The sequence below is a fragment of the Colias croceus genome, chromosome Z, assembly GCF_905220415.1.
Source record: "Colias croceus chromosome Z, ilColCroc2.1".
In the NCBI taxonomy this organism is placed as follows: Eukaryota; Metazoa; Arthropoda; class Insecta; order Lepidoptera; family Pieridae; genus Colias; species Colias croceus.
Genome location: NC_059568.1, coordinates 1,835,352 through 1,848,315, shown reverse-complemented (window position 1 = coordinate 1,848,315; position 12,964 = coordinate 1,835,352). Strand labels below are relative to the sequence as shown.

At 33.6% G+C, this 12,964-nt stretch overlaps 1 protein-coding gene across 3 annotated transcripts; it reads left to right on the top strand.

The window, feature by feature from the left end:
• Positions 1-327: 327 nt before the first annotated feature.
• LOC123705598 (m7GpppN-mRNA hydrolase-like) lies at positions 328-11,888 on the top strand. Of its 3 annotated transcripts, none has more exons than XM_045654465.1 (5): positions 328-440; positions 1,065-1,160; positions 2,346-2,508; positions 9,742-9,960; positions 11,094-11,888. In XM_045654465.1, exons 2-5 carry the CDS (start codon positions 1,090-1,092, stop codon positions 11,418-11,420), a joined length of 780 nt encoding a protein of 259 aa, XP_045510421.1. In that variant the 5' UTR covers positions 328-440; positions 1,065-1,089; the 3' UTR covers positions 11,421-11,888. The 3 variants fall into 3 exon arrangements, with proteins under 3 accessions (XP_045510421.1, XP_045510422.1, XP_045510423.1); XM_045654466.1 differs by lacking the exon at positions 328-440 and adding an exon at positions 611-615; XM_045654467.1 differs by lacking the exon at positions 328-440 and adding an exon at positions 925-936.
• The last annotated feature ends 1,076 nt before the right edge of the window (positions 11,889-12,964 follow it).

Genomic DNA, 12,964 nt, shown 5'->3' with positions numbered 1-12,964 from the left:
AATGGCTTCAAATTATTAATATACATAATATGCACAAACAATATTAGATAACACTCATTACAGTGATACGCTAGATTAATAGATTAGAGCATGAATAGTAATTATAGTGAAACCAATTAATTACCAAATGTACCAAAATGCAGATTTTTAATATTTTTATAATTTTCAAAGATTAGGAATATTTTGAGAAGTCATTTTTATTAAAACTTTACAATGGCAAAAAGGTCAGTCTTGTTGCCAAAAAGGGCAAAAAAAAGTTATGACGTCGAAGAAATGACAATTCATTTGGCGGTAAACTCTGTAAAAAAGTAAGTTGTTTTTTTTTCTACCGTCTATTGATTAATTTTATTAATTGCTTTTCATTGTTACCTACTGTGAGTCTTTTCCGTTTTGGCCAGCTTAGAGTTAACTTGTGCGTGCGTGATTTTTCTAAGTTTCTGGTGAGTACCTATAATTATCTTATTATATATAAATCTCGTGTCACAATGTTTGTCCTCAATGGACTCCTAAACCACTTAACCGATTATAATAAAATTCGCACACCATGTGCAGTTCGATCCAACTTGAGAGATAGGATAGTTTAAAGCACAAAGCGGGCGAAGCCGCGGGCGGAAAGTTAGTTAGTTAGTAGAAAGGTAGTTAGTTAGATATAAATATATAAATTTACTTATCTCAATGATCCAATACCGACATGAATATTTACAAATACGCGCGTAGCCTGGGGGTGATAATAAAATTAAGTGAAATAATTTTTTTTGGCTACAAATTACTAACGTAACACATTATAATATTATGTGAATGGAATTAACAAATGTTGCACCTATCTCATTTCCTATTTATTGTTCCACAGCTAGTTATAGGAGTCACATTTTTTAATATTAGAGATATATATTTTTCTAATAAACTTGCTCCTAAGAATAATCCAACAAAATGAGGGTAGTAGTATTTATATCTATGCTTCAATTACGTTGGCAAACTAAATTCTGAAGAAATGCACAATATCCACATCATCACTTGTAATTTTTTTAAATTTACCTTCATAGTAAAATCTGTTACATTTTCAGAACAGCAGAGTTACAAGTTATAGCAATGGTTTCAGTGGTAGTCATTAACCAGTATGAGCATCACATGCCCATGATGCTTCTACATGATGTATGCAGGTAAACCATATTTTGGCTTTAATAACTCAGCCCCCGGAATCACAGACACAATAGAAAATCTATTGTGTCGTGGCCCGATCGGACCGCTCGGGGCTTAATGGGTTATCAACCAATTGCAATTATCAACCAATTAATATTTAAGAATACTAATGTGTCATTGACATTGACTATATTTCTACTAAATACTAAACTATATATTGATATAATAACTACATATTGATACTAAAGACATTGAAACATTTGTTCAATAAGTATTAATATATCAATAAAGACCACCTGTTGTGCTCTTTTGTTGACAGATTGCTTGTTAAATTTGTACTTTTTTCTGGGGTGTACAATACATCTTCTTGAATTTGAAACTCGGATAAACACAGGTTTTTATATGGGTTGCTAAATTTCAATAGTGTATAGTAAGATGAATTGTATTAAACAAAGATCTATGATCAATGTGTGTTTTGGTATGCCATACAATATTGTAAATTAATAATTTATTTATGCGGACAGTTGTAAACTAATTGAATAATGAAAGAAATATTTGGATATGGCCCTTTCTGATTTGTGTATTAAGGTTTTGGCCACCTGTGATAATTGTGTCTCGGTAGAAATACTGAATTTCATTTTACATTGCAGCTGCATCTTATTTAAGGTTTATTACATATAAAAGCAATGGTATTGACTTAAATAACATGTTATAGTGTGAAATGCTGAAAATAGTTGTTTGCAGATACATTAATATCGATCAAATGGACCTTGCGCTTAATGATATGAAATAGGCCACATTTGAAGTAAAGCCATAGTTTTTTCCCACTGTTTACTGGGGATAAGCTTGATTTTGATTTATCAGACTTATTGTGTACTTTGAACTTTTATTTTAACATCAAAAATCAATATTGACAATAACCAGAGATAGCCAGATTGGAAATTTAAGGATATGGATTCCAATTATTGTTAACATTATAATATGTTTTATGTACTCTTGTAATAAATTAAGAGAGCCTGTGTATTCTCAGAGTGCATCTTCAATACAATTATGTACAATTTGAATAGAACCTGCTATCAACCGAGCAACCCTCAAAACTGGAAATCAAAACATAACATTTTAGTAAATTTCCATTTATAGAAAAATATTGATGATTTAGTACCTAGTTATAATTTAGACAAAATTTTTGAATATTTATGTTTCAGTCGTTTCATAATCGACTTGCCACAACTGTATAAGGACAATATGATGAGAATCTGCTCACAAGTGGAATTGGCTCACTGGTTCTATTTAGATTATTACTGCGCCATGGAAAATTCTTCTCTGCGACCATGCGGTATAAGGATATTTGCAACACATGTTTTTCAGGTAAATCTCTATTCTAAGGCAGTTTTGGTAAATGTAACTTGATGTCAAGAGTAACTTAAAGGCAAATAATCAAATAATGTGTAGTTATAGTCTGCAAACTGTTTTTTTTGGGGAACAATTTGGGAACATGATTTTAACACACTTTTATTTGCTTTACCTGTATGATTGTATGTGTATGTTTGCATGTTTGTATGGACTGTTGACTGGTTGTAAAAAAAGCGCTTATCAATGTACATTAATCAAGGATTGGGTACAAATACAATAATTTAGGTTTAGAGGAAGTTATACCAAAGAATTTACAATGCATTTATTCTAATCTTTCTTCTGTAGTAACTGCTTTCTCAACCGGTGGTAAATACTTTTGTTAAACGTAACTTTTGCTTTAATATTTATTTCATGTCTGAACATGCTTAGCTGCCGAATACTATACCTCCTTTGTTTCCTTTGTCTCGTGGCGTATTCGTTTGACCCAACTACCCTCACTTTACTAATAGTCGATGACTCGCTGCGATTTATTATCAACTACCTACATCAATTAGGTAGCTGTGTAGAATCGCAGTAGACTAATATTTAACCCGGCCTCGCGTGTTATTTATTACACTATATTATTTTTTCACAATTTAAAAATGCTTCGAAAGGAAGCCTAGTCAAATGAATGTTTGAGTTTGAATTTAAATAGGTACTAGCTTACCGCCCGCGGCTTTGCCCGCTTTCTCTAAAACACTATCGGCTATCCTATCTCTCAAGTTGGATCAAACCGCACATGGTGTGCGAATTTTATTATAATCGGTTAAGTGGTTTAGGAGTCCATTGAGGACAAACATTGTGACACGAGATTTATATAGGTATATTAAAGAATGACATGGAATATATTAACTAATACAAATATTCATAGTCAGTTTTTTAAGTATTTATGATTGGAAATATTTACTTAGTTTATTAGCTAACTATTCAATAGTTAAAGTAGTTTGTTAACTATTTTTTTAAATTGTATTACGATATTTTCAACTGACTTTAAAAAGGAGGAGATTCTCAATTCAATTATATTTTCAACAAATTTTTTGGTTTGTTGCCTCGGAATTTTCAACTAGGTGAACTGATTTTAATAATTCTTTTTTATTTGAAAGCCGGTGCTTCCCTTCGCTCTGATTAAAATTTGATTTAGTTGTGACAATTTGATGCTTTTAGTTTTTGTTGAAATATAATTATTTTAAAATAGTATATTAACTAGTTTTTATGAAATATGCAACATATTACCTCTGAATATTATTAATTTATTTTTTTGTACCAGTTTTTTTACTTTTAAATTATCACTACCTTATGCTATGATGTGACGATACAGGGCAGGGCTGTAGATATAGGAACTATATTTATTTATCAGAAAAGAGCCAAACGCTCTATACATAAATGTATAATTTACGTGCTCGAGAAGTCGAGAGATTTCACTGGTATCCTTACTGTACCGTCGCAGTACATTTTATGTATATTATGTCGTAGCCATATCGTAGATTTGCTCATTTCATGAAATGGTTGAATGTCTATTGGCCACATCGTGATGTGGTTTGAGCAGATCAATGATAAGATATTGTTTCTCGATATGGGCAACTAAACACGCGGTTTTTTCATGAAATGAGCAAATCTACGATATGGCCACGACATTTACCTACACAATAACGCTTACTTACACACAAGAGTAGGAGATAGACACTTATGACACAAGGAACAGCAATAAAATTGAAATGCCATTTTTCCGGCTATCTAAAGTTAAAAATTCACTTAGTCAAGGTATACGCTTTTACAACAGAATTCCTCATAATATTAAAAGTTAAGTAGTTCTAAAGGGTACTTTGGGTACTTTTGTATGGGCCAGTGATGAAACTTGGATATTTAAAAAGAGCAATGTAATGACGATTCAAAAGTGCTTCTAGAAGAATTAGTCTAATTCAATTAAATAAATGTTCGAGTTTGTTTCTTTGTTTGATAAAACAAAATCTCGGTCGTCTGTCTATCCCTATTTCCTATGCAAGCTCAAATCTTTTAAACTATGCAATGGATTATTTGATGTGTTTTTTTATATTTATAGAGTAGTTATTGAGGAAGGGTATATAATTTGTCAACAATAATTAGACAATGCGAACGAAGCAATATGTGTATATGAATGAATGAATGAATGAAAAATACTTTATTGCACAATTAATACAGGATTATAAACTAAGAGCCATACAAGTAATAACATGTACAGAGGGCGGTCTTATCGCTGTAAGCGATTTCTGCCAGACAACCCGAAAATTTAGAAGGATTACATTTAAGGTGGTGGTGCATTACAAACTTAAAATTCAGATTTTAACTAAAATAAATAAATATAAAATATAATTATGACCTAATTATAATAAATATACATAAATAATAAATATATAAATACATTATAATATATACCTAATTATATATTATATATAAATATATACATAAATACATACATACATGTGAAACTATATTAATTATGGGCAAGGAATAAATTGAATTAAATAAAATAGATAGTTATATTTTAATATACATATTAAGATTCCAATTGAATACTGCTTTAATGCATTTTTGAAAACAGTTATTGACTGAGCACGTCTTATCGATTCTGGAATAGAGTTCCAAAGGTTGATCGCAGACACAGTGAAGGAAGAATGGAAGAAATTGGATTTGTGGGCAGGAATGCTTAAGGTAAGTAGATTAGAGGAACGTAGGGTAAGGCAATTTTCACCGAGGAATTTAAAATTTTCTTTAAGGTAACATGGGGTTTTAGGATCAAATAAAACTTTGTACAACAAATGCAGAATATGAGCATTCCGGCGGACGCGGATGGGAGGCCACTTGAGCTTGGCTCGGAATTCGGACACATGATCATATTTGCGTAGTCCAAATATGTAACGTATGCATACGTTTTGGAGTCGCTCAAGGGAGTCAAGTTGCTGTACGGAAAGGTCAGGATAGGAAATGTCAGCATAATCTAGGATAGGAAGGAGTAAAGTCTCTGCAAGCGATACTCTAGTAGGAATGGGCAGAAAATTGCGCAATCGACGAATGGAACCTACAGCGCCATACATTTTTTTCCGTAACGTCTCTATTTGCACATTCCAAGACAAGTTCATATCAAGATGGAGCCCAAGGTTTTTGACAGACTCACTAAATGGAATGTGTGATCCACCAAGAATTAGCTTCGGTAAGCTGTTCCAATCTAGTTTGGCTGTCATTTTGCGGCTACCAATTATGATGGCTTGAGTCTTAGCCGGGTTAACAGTCAGACCGTAATTGTGTGACCAGGTAGCTATAGTATCTAAATCAGCATTTGTACGTTGTATGGCTTCTGAAATTTCGGAAATGGCTGTATGCGAGTAAATTTGCAAATCATCTGCATACATATGGTAGGGAGAGGTTAAATTAGAGGAAATTGAGTCAATAAATATAGAGAAAAGGATTGGTGACAACACGCTACCTTGAGGGACACCGACACTTAAGTCACACCACGACGACAGAACGTCATCAACTTTAATACGTTGCCGGCGCCCCTGAAAAAAGCTACGGAACCATTCAATAGCTGCCGATGAAATATTAAGAGAAGCAAGCAGACCCAGCATAATATCATGATCGACCGAGTTAAATGCGTTACTAAAATCTAATAACGTGAGAATTGTGAGCTGCTTGTTGTCCATTGCTTGGCGAATATCGTCGGTGACTTTAACGAGTGCAGTGGTCGTGCTATGGCCTGGGCGGAATCCGGATTGGAAGGGATTGAATAAGTTCTGTTTGTTTAAAAATGAACACAACTGTTGTTGAACAAGTCGTTCCAGGATTTTAGAGAGGAAAGGCAGTATTGATATAGGACGGTACTCATGGAAGGATGAAGGATTAACTTTTTTTGGAAGAGGAATAATGAAAGCTTCTTTCCAAGCTTTGGGAAATGTGCAAGAGGATATGGATTCGTTAAGGATGTGAGTTAAGATAGGAGCTACGACTTCAAGGATAGGGAGGATCATATCACGACCAATACTGTCACTACCAACGGCTTTCGAAGAAATGGACATAATGCTCCTCTTAACATTATCAACGGTGAATTGACTAAAATTAAACGGTGGCAGGTTCGGGGCCGATTTTGATGAAAGGAGGCGTAGTGTGTGAGATTTGGTATTTGCATCCATACTAACTGCAGCATTGGAGAAAAAGTTATTTAATAAATCAATATTTGTATTAATGCTACTAGATTGAGACGATTTGCCAATCCCTAATGATTTCAAAAATTTCCAAACCTTAGCGGGCTCACCGTTTTCAATCGTTTTGTGGATGTAGCGCTGTTGTGCATCCCTACACATAGTATTACAGCGATTGCGAATCACCTTGAACCGTTCTCTATTAATATCGGAGTTGTCGGTCTTAAGTTTTGCCTTAGCACGATTTTTCTTATTTAATGCAGATTTTATATCGTTAGTTAACCAAGGTGCGGGAAGGTGCTTCAGTTTTACTGGACGTAGCGGTGCATGCTTATCATAAAGTTGAACAATTAGCGAGTTGAACAGATCAACTTTTTCATCTACCGACGATGCGTTAACTACGGATGACCAATCTGTTTGTTCCGCGTCGTTATAAAGCAATTCTCTGTTCAAACCCCCAAAGTTACGCTGCATAATGACTTTACGTTTGGGCTTAGGAGGGCGGATGTTATAGGAAAGGAATAATAAGTCGTGGCAAGAGAATCCGTCCGCAGGAAATTGCCCAGACTTCAGAACGTGGTTAGGAGAGGAAACTATGATGAGGTCAAGAAGGGAAGGAAGTGAGTTAGGAGGGTGGTGAGTTGGATTTAATGGCAGAAGGTGGAAATTATAAGAGTTTATAATGGAGAGTAGTTTTTTAGAACGATGATCATTTTTTAAAAGACACGTGTTAAAATCGCCCATAAATATGACGTGGTCATAAGAGGGAGCAAATTTTTCAATGAGAAGGTCGAAGGAAGGGAAGAAGTTAACAGTAAGGTCATGGCTATAAAAAACACCGAGCAGGATTTTGGAATGGGAAAGGGAGATCTCGAGAAGAAGATGCTCAGCCTCATCATGTGGCGGGGGTTGGGAAGTGTATATGTGTGTTAGCTGCGGGTGGAAAGTTAGTTTTTAATATAATGTTTTAATCTATGCGAGATTTTTATATTTATTTATCTTTAAAGTTGTATACACAATCCATACGAATCTATCTATATATATATGTTACAGGAAATGTATGTAATCCGTCATTGTATACAATTCCTAGGAAATGTATACAATTCCTAAAATCGTACGGAAATGTGTGAAATAATTTATTTTATACACATTTCCTAGGAAATCTATACATTTCCTAAATAGCTATCGGAAATGTAAAATATTTAAGATATTGATATGTCGCAGGCAAGGGTTGGACTAAAGCAAAGGGGGCGCAGGACTTAAAAAATTTTTGATGGAGTTGGTGTCATTATAACACCTATTTATTATTGTTTTATCGTAAAGATTACGCTTATATAAGCATGTTTTATAGGAACAACTTTTCTCTAAAATCAAAAATAGCCGAGATATTCGCCCTCAAAGTTAGGTTAGGTTTAGGTTAGGTTAGCCGTTAGGTTAGGTTAGGTTAGGTTTGTTAAAAAAAAACTACACAGAAATAGGAGCCCCGCGAAGCGGGGCTCCGTCGACGAAGATCGAACGATCGAAGATAATAATATGGACATAATATTATTACAATTTTACGGTATGACTGTTACCCGATTGTATCAATAAGAGCTATAATAAAAAAAAATAACAACGTGTTTTATTACAGAAAGCATTTACTTTACACATTTCCTAATACGATATAGGAATTGTATACAATTCCTAGGAAGATTATACATTTCCTAGGATATGCATGCATTAAATAGTTTTTTAAACAATATTTTATACATTTCCTAAATGGTATCGGAATTGTACACATTTCCTAGGAATTGTATACAATTCCTTGATTTCATACATTTCCGGTAACATATATAAAACTCAAAGGTGACTGATATAGTGATCTATCAACGCACAGCCCAAACCACTGGACGGATCGGGCTGAAATTTGGCATGCAGGTAGATGTCATAACGTAGGCGTCCCCTAAGAAACGATTTCCCGAAATTCTTGCGGTAACGGGGAAAAACGAGAATGCACGTACAAAGTCGTGGGCGGAAGCTAGTATATTATAAATGCGAAAGTACCTCTGTCTGTCTGTCTGTTACTCAATCACGCCTAAACTACTGAACCAATTTTCATGAAATTTGGTATGGAGATATTTTGGTACCCGAGAAAGGACTTAGGCTACTTTTTATCCCGGGAAAATGACGCAATCCCGGAAATCCCACGGGAACGGGAACTATGCGGGTTTTTCTTTGACTGCGCGGGCGAAGCCGCGGGCGGAAACCTAGTAGTCAATAATACCGTATATACCTAGGGAAATAACAGTTATTTATAAATTATAGTTCTTTTTTAAGGCATCATGTTTTGGAAGTAATAATATTTTTAATAAATTATAGGTAGTTCTTTTTTAAGGCATCATTTTTTGGAAGTAATAATATTTTTAATTTATTTCTTAATAATACTAATATTATTATTTTTTTATATCTGTAGTAGTAGTACTAACTACAACAAAATTCTAATCTATAGGTACTAACTTAGTAGATACCTATAGATTAGAATTTTGATTCCTTTTAATGCATGTTCTAGAAATGTCTTGCATGTTCTAGAAAGCGAAAGTGAAGTCTGTACGAATTTTCTAATTTAGCATTTTTCGTATCATATTGCAAGTATTGTAGAAGTAAATTAGCTATTTATTTTGGTCTATATGTGTACTTTGTTGATGTTTGTTTTAGTGGGTGTTCCCTCATATAGGTACAAGATAATCTTCGTGGGATTTAATAAAAGAGTTGTAAATATATATGTCGACCTGTAATTTCTTGAGTTTATTATATCGCCGACATGTGACATCTGTCTACCCGCACTTGGCCACCGTGTGACGTGTCCCAGCAGTGGGAACATACATATGATGATATATTATATAAAATGTTTGTATATATTATCCTTTCGCTTATAAAGGATAATTTCCGATAATTTAGCTATGTTTAATAACACAATGTACCTTATGCCTTGGTTGCTTCATAGTAATTAAGATTTTTTTATGCTATTTTTTAATATTATATTTATTTCCATTTTCAGTATGTGCCATACCTCCGTGAAAACCTGAACCGAGTACATGAATTTATAGATAACTGGCGAAATTTTAAGAAGCTAATACCGCGGTTTGGGGCCATATTGTTGGATTCAGATCTCACACATATAGCGCTGGTCCAGTCTTTCTTTTCCAGACCTACTTGGAGCTTCCCTAAGGGGAAAATTTATGAAGGTGAAATGCCATGGACATGTGCAACTCGAGAAGTAAGTTCATTTTCTTATTAGGAATTCACAATCACTACATAAAACAAAAAAAAGTCACCGTTGCTATAATATGTCCGTCCATATTTAAAACTACGCAACGGATTTTGGTGTTGTTTTTTTAACATTAACCCGCGTTGATATGAGGACGCCGTAGACGACTAACTATTCGGCCTTTTCCAAACTCATATTCTGAATCTGGATGAAAATTCAACTGGTATCATAAGTAAACAGCGGCATAGATGTCAACTGCACTACTCTACAATGCTAAATTCGCTAAAGTCGTGCTCATAAAGCCGCCGACCGCGTTGCCACATCGCAATGCTTATACACGTAGCGATCTTTTAAAATGAACATTAACTTCATGTTTATATTACAAGTTCTGTGCACGTTTGGTCACTAAGGCGCATGTTACACGTAAACTGTGTTCCGCCAATCTATACTTTATTACTTTATAATAATATAAAGCTGAAGAGTTTGTTTGAACGCGCTAATCTCAGGAAAAATTATTTCGGTGTTAGATAGCCCATTTATCGAGGAAGGCTATTGGCTATCATCACGCTAAGACCAAAAGGATCGGAGCCACGCGGGGGAAACCGCGCGGCACAGCTAGTATATGTATATAATAATTAATAAATGGATGAACCGATTTTGATACACAATTTCTAAGAACCAGCGTCGGAAAATGCTGCCTAACAAAAAAAACCGCATCTAATTCGCATTACCCGTTAGCGATCTATGGTGTCATATTAGACAGACACACACACACACATAGACAAACATAGCGAGATTAGCGTGCACAAACATACAGACAAACAGACAATTTTTTTTACTAAAGTTTTGGGTTCGGGAATGATTTAATAATAACACCTGCTATTTTTTTAACATATTTTAATTGTACAGACATCACTTACAATTTTATTATGTGTATATATTGATAATCTACGCGTAGATTAAATGTAAAAAAATACATCAATAATAATTATTCTTAATAGATCTTATGTATAATCGTTCGTAATCGTTTTTAGAGGATCAAATAATATTATCCCCATATTTACTGTCTATGTTATCATCAATATAATATTATATTGTACAAAAGTATAGTGTGTTCTAATTAACTTGTAACAATTTTTCAGGTGTTTGAAGAAACAGGTCTGGACATAAGCACACTTATCAATAAGGCAGACTACATCGAAGCAACCATACATACCCACCGCGTTCGTTTGTATGTAGTCGCAAATATACCTCGTAACACAGAGTTTATCCCACGAACTCAACACGAAATAAAAGCCATTGAATGGTTCCCAATCGATTTTTTTCCAATTAACAGATATGACATGACGAAAAAAGTAAAAATGGGATTCTGTTATAAGTATTTCTATTCAGTACAACCGTTTATTAAACAGATCAGGATGTGGGTCCAAGTGAATCGTGGGAAATTACATTTCCATAGAGTAAAATAGCTTTTAGCTCTACTAGTCCCCTTAAAACGAAAAAACGGCCTAGTCGAAATGTCAACTGTACCTATACACCACAAAATGATAAATAGTAGAAAACTTCTTGCATTTTATATTTTAGTTTTTACAGCATTCAATTTTTTATAAATATTTTTAAAAATAAAAAAAAAATCGTCACGAGGCGGGACTCAAACCCGGTCACTTGGTTAGGCATGCACGAAAGGATGCGGGTTCGAGTCTATTCTTTATTAATTTATATTTAGAAAACTTTTTTTTTTGAACTTCTGTATCAAACATGAAATTAAAAATTGTTAAATTTAATTCTAGATGTAAATATGTACAATGTACATTTCTATTTAATTATAATATCTAGAGAATAAGTATACTAAGTTAAATTATTTAAACCTTAAGCTATGTTGGACATTGTTCCTTCGCCTCTTTTGTCGTTATTAATAAAGATACATTTTAAATATATATATATTTTTTTTTTGTTTTGAACCTGATCTTAGCTACGTTTAAAAGTCACATTATAGTTATTTTTTTAAATTTTCATGTATAACAAAAGGCAAACCATTACATAATGTTATATTGCATTTTTAAAGAAGAAAGAAAGAAATAATTTCTTTTTGAAGAAGAACTTTTGAACTTGAATGAAACAATACTTTGACTCCAATGCAGCACTTTTTATAATGAAAATAACGGTCCCCCCGGCTTCGCCCGTGGTACATGCTTACGTTTACTCTCCATAATAAATAGAATTGAAATGCCATTTTTCCGATTAGCTAAAGTTAAAAATTCATTTATGGGTCAAGGTATGTACATTGTATACGCTTATACAATAGAATTCCTCATAATTTTAAAGAGTTTAGTAGTTCTAAATTTAAAACTTATATAAAAAATGTACAAGTTCAGAGAGCGTACTGTATTCAGGAATATATGGACGGTAAAAACCCATGGAGGGTTCTTTGGCATATTAATATTATATATTATAGTAGTTAGATATAAGCTACATATTATGTTATATTGACATGATTTTAAAAGAGCACCTATGGAGTTTCTTGCCGGTTCTTCTCCATAGATACTGCTTTCCGCTTTTATGTAATGACGATTCGAAATAGTAGTCTAATTGAATAAATGAATGTTTGAATTTGTTACAAGGAATATTATAAAAAAAATAACAAATTGATTCATTTTTAGGGTTCCGTAGTCCGACAAGGAACCCTTATAAGATCGTTCATTTCGTCCGTCCATCCGTCTGTCCCAGTCTGTCACAGCACAATATCTTCTACGTTTATGAACCGATTTGCATGTATCTTGGTTTAAGGATACTTTGGATATAGATCTCAAATCTCAATTTAAAAAATACAAAAATAAACATTACCCCTTTTTGATTTGATCATTTCGTATTTCGTATTATTTCGTGAAATGAGCCAATCTTCGATGTGGCCACGACATCCATACTAATATTATAAATGCGAAAGTAACTCTGTCTGTCTGTCTGTCTGTTACTCAATCATGCCTAAACTACTGAACCAATTTGCATGAAATTT

What these genes read in the sequence shown, in the direction of transcription:
- LOC123705598 (XM_045654465.1), top strand. Translation starts at nt 1,090, where the DNA reads ATGGTTTCAGTGGTAGTCATTAACCAGTATGAGCATCACATGCCCATG. An exon ending in CTTCTACATGATGTATGCAG is followed by an intron (nt 1,161 to 2,345) that starts GTAAACCATATT and finishes TTTATGTTTCAG; the next exon opens with TCGTTTCATAATCGACTTGC. An exon ending in TTGCAACACATGTTTTTCAG is followed by an intron (nt 2,509 to 9,741) that starts GTAAATCTCTAT and finishes TTCCATTTTCAG; the next exon opens with TATGTGCCATACCTCCGTGA.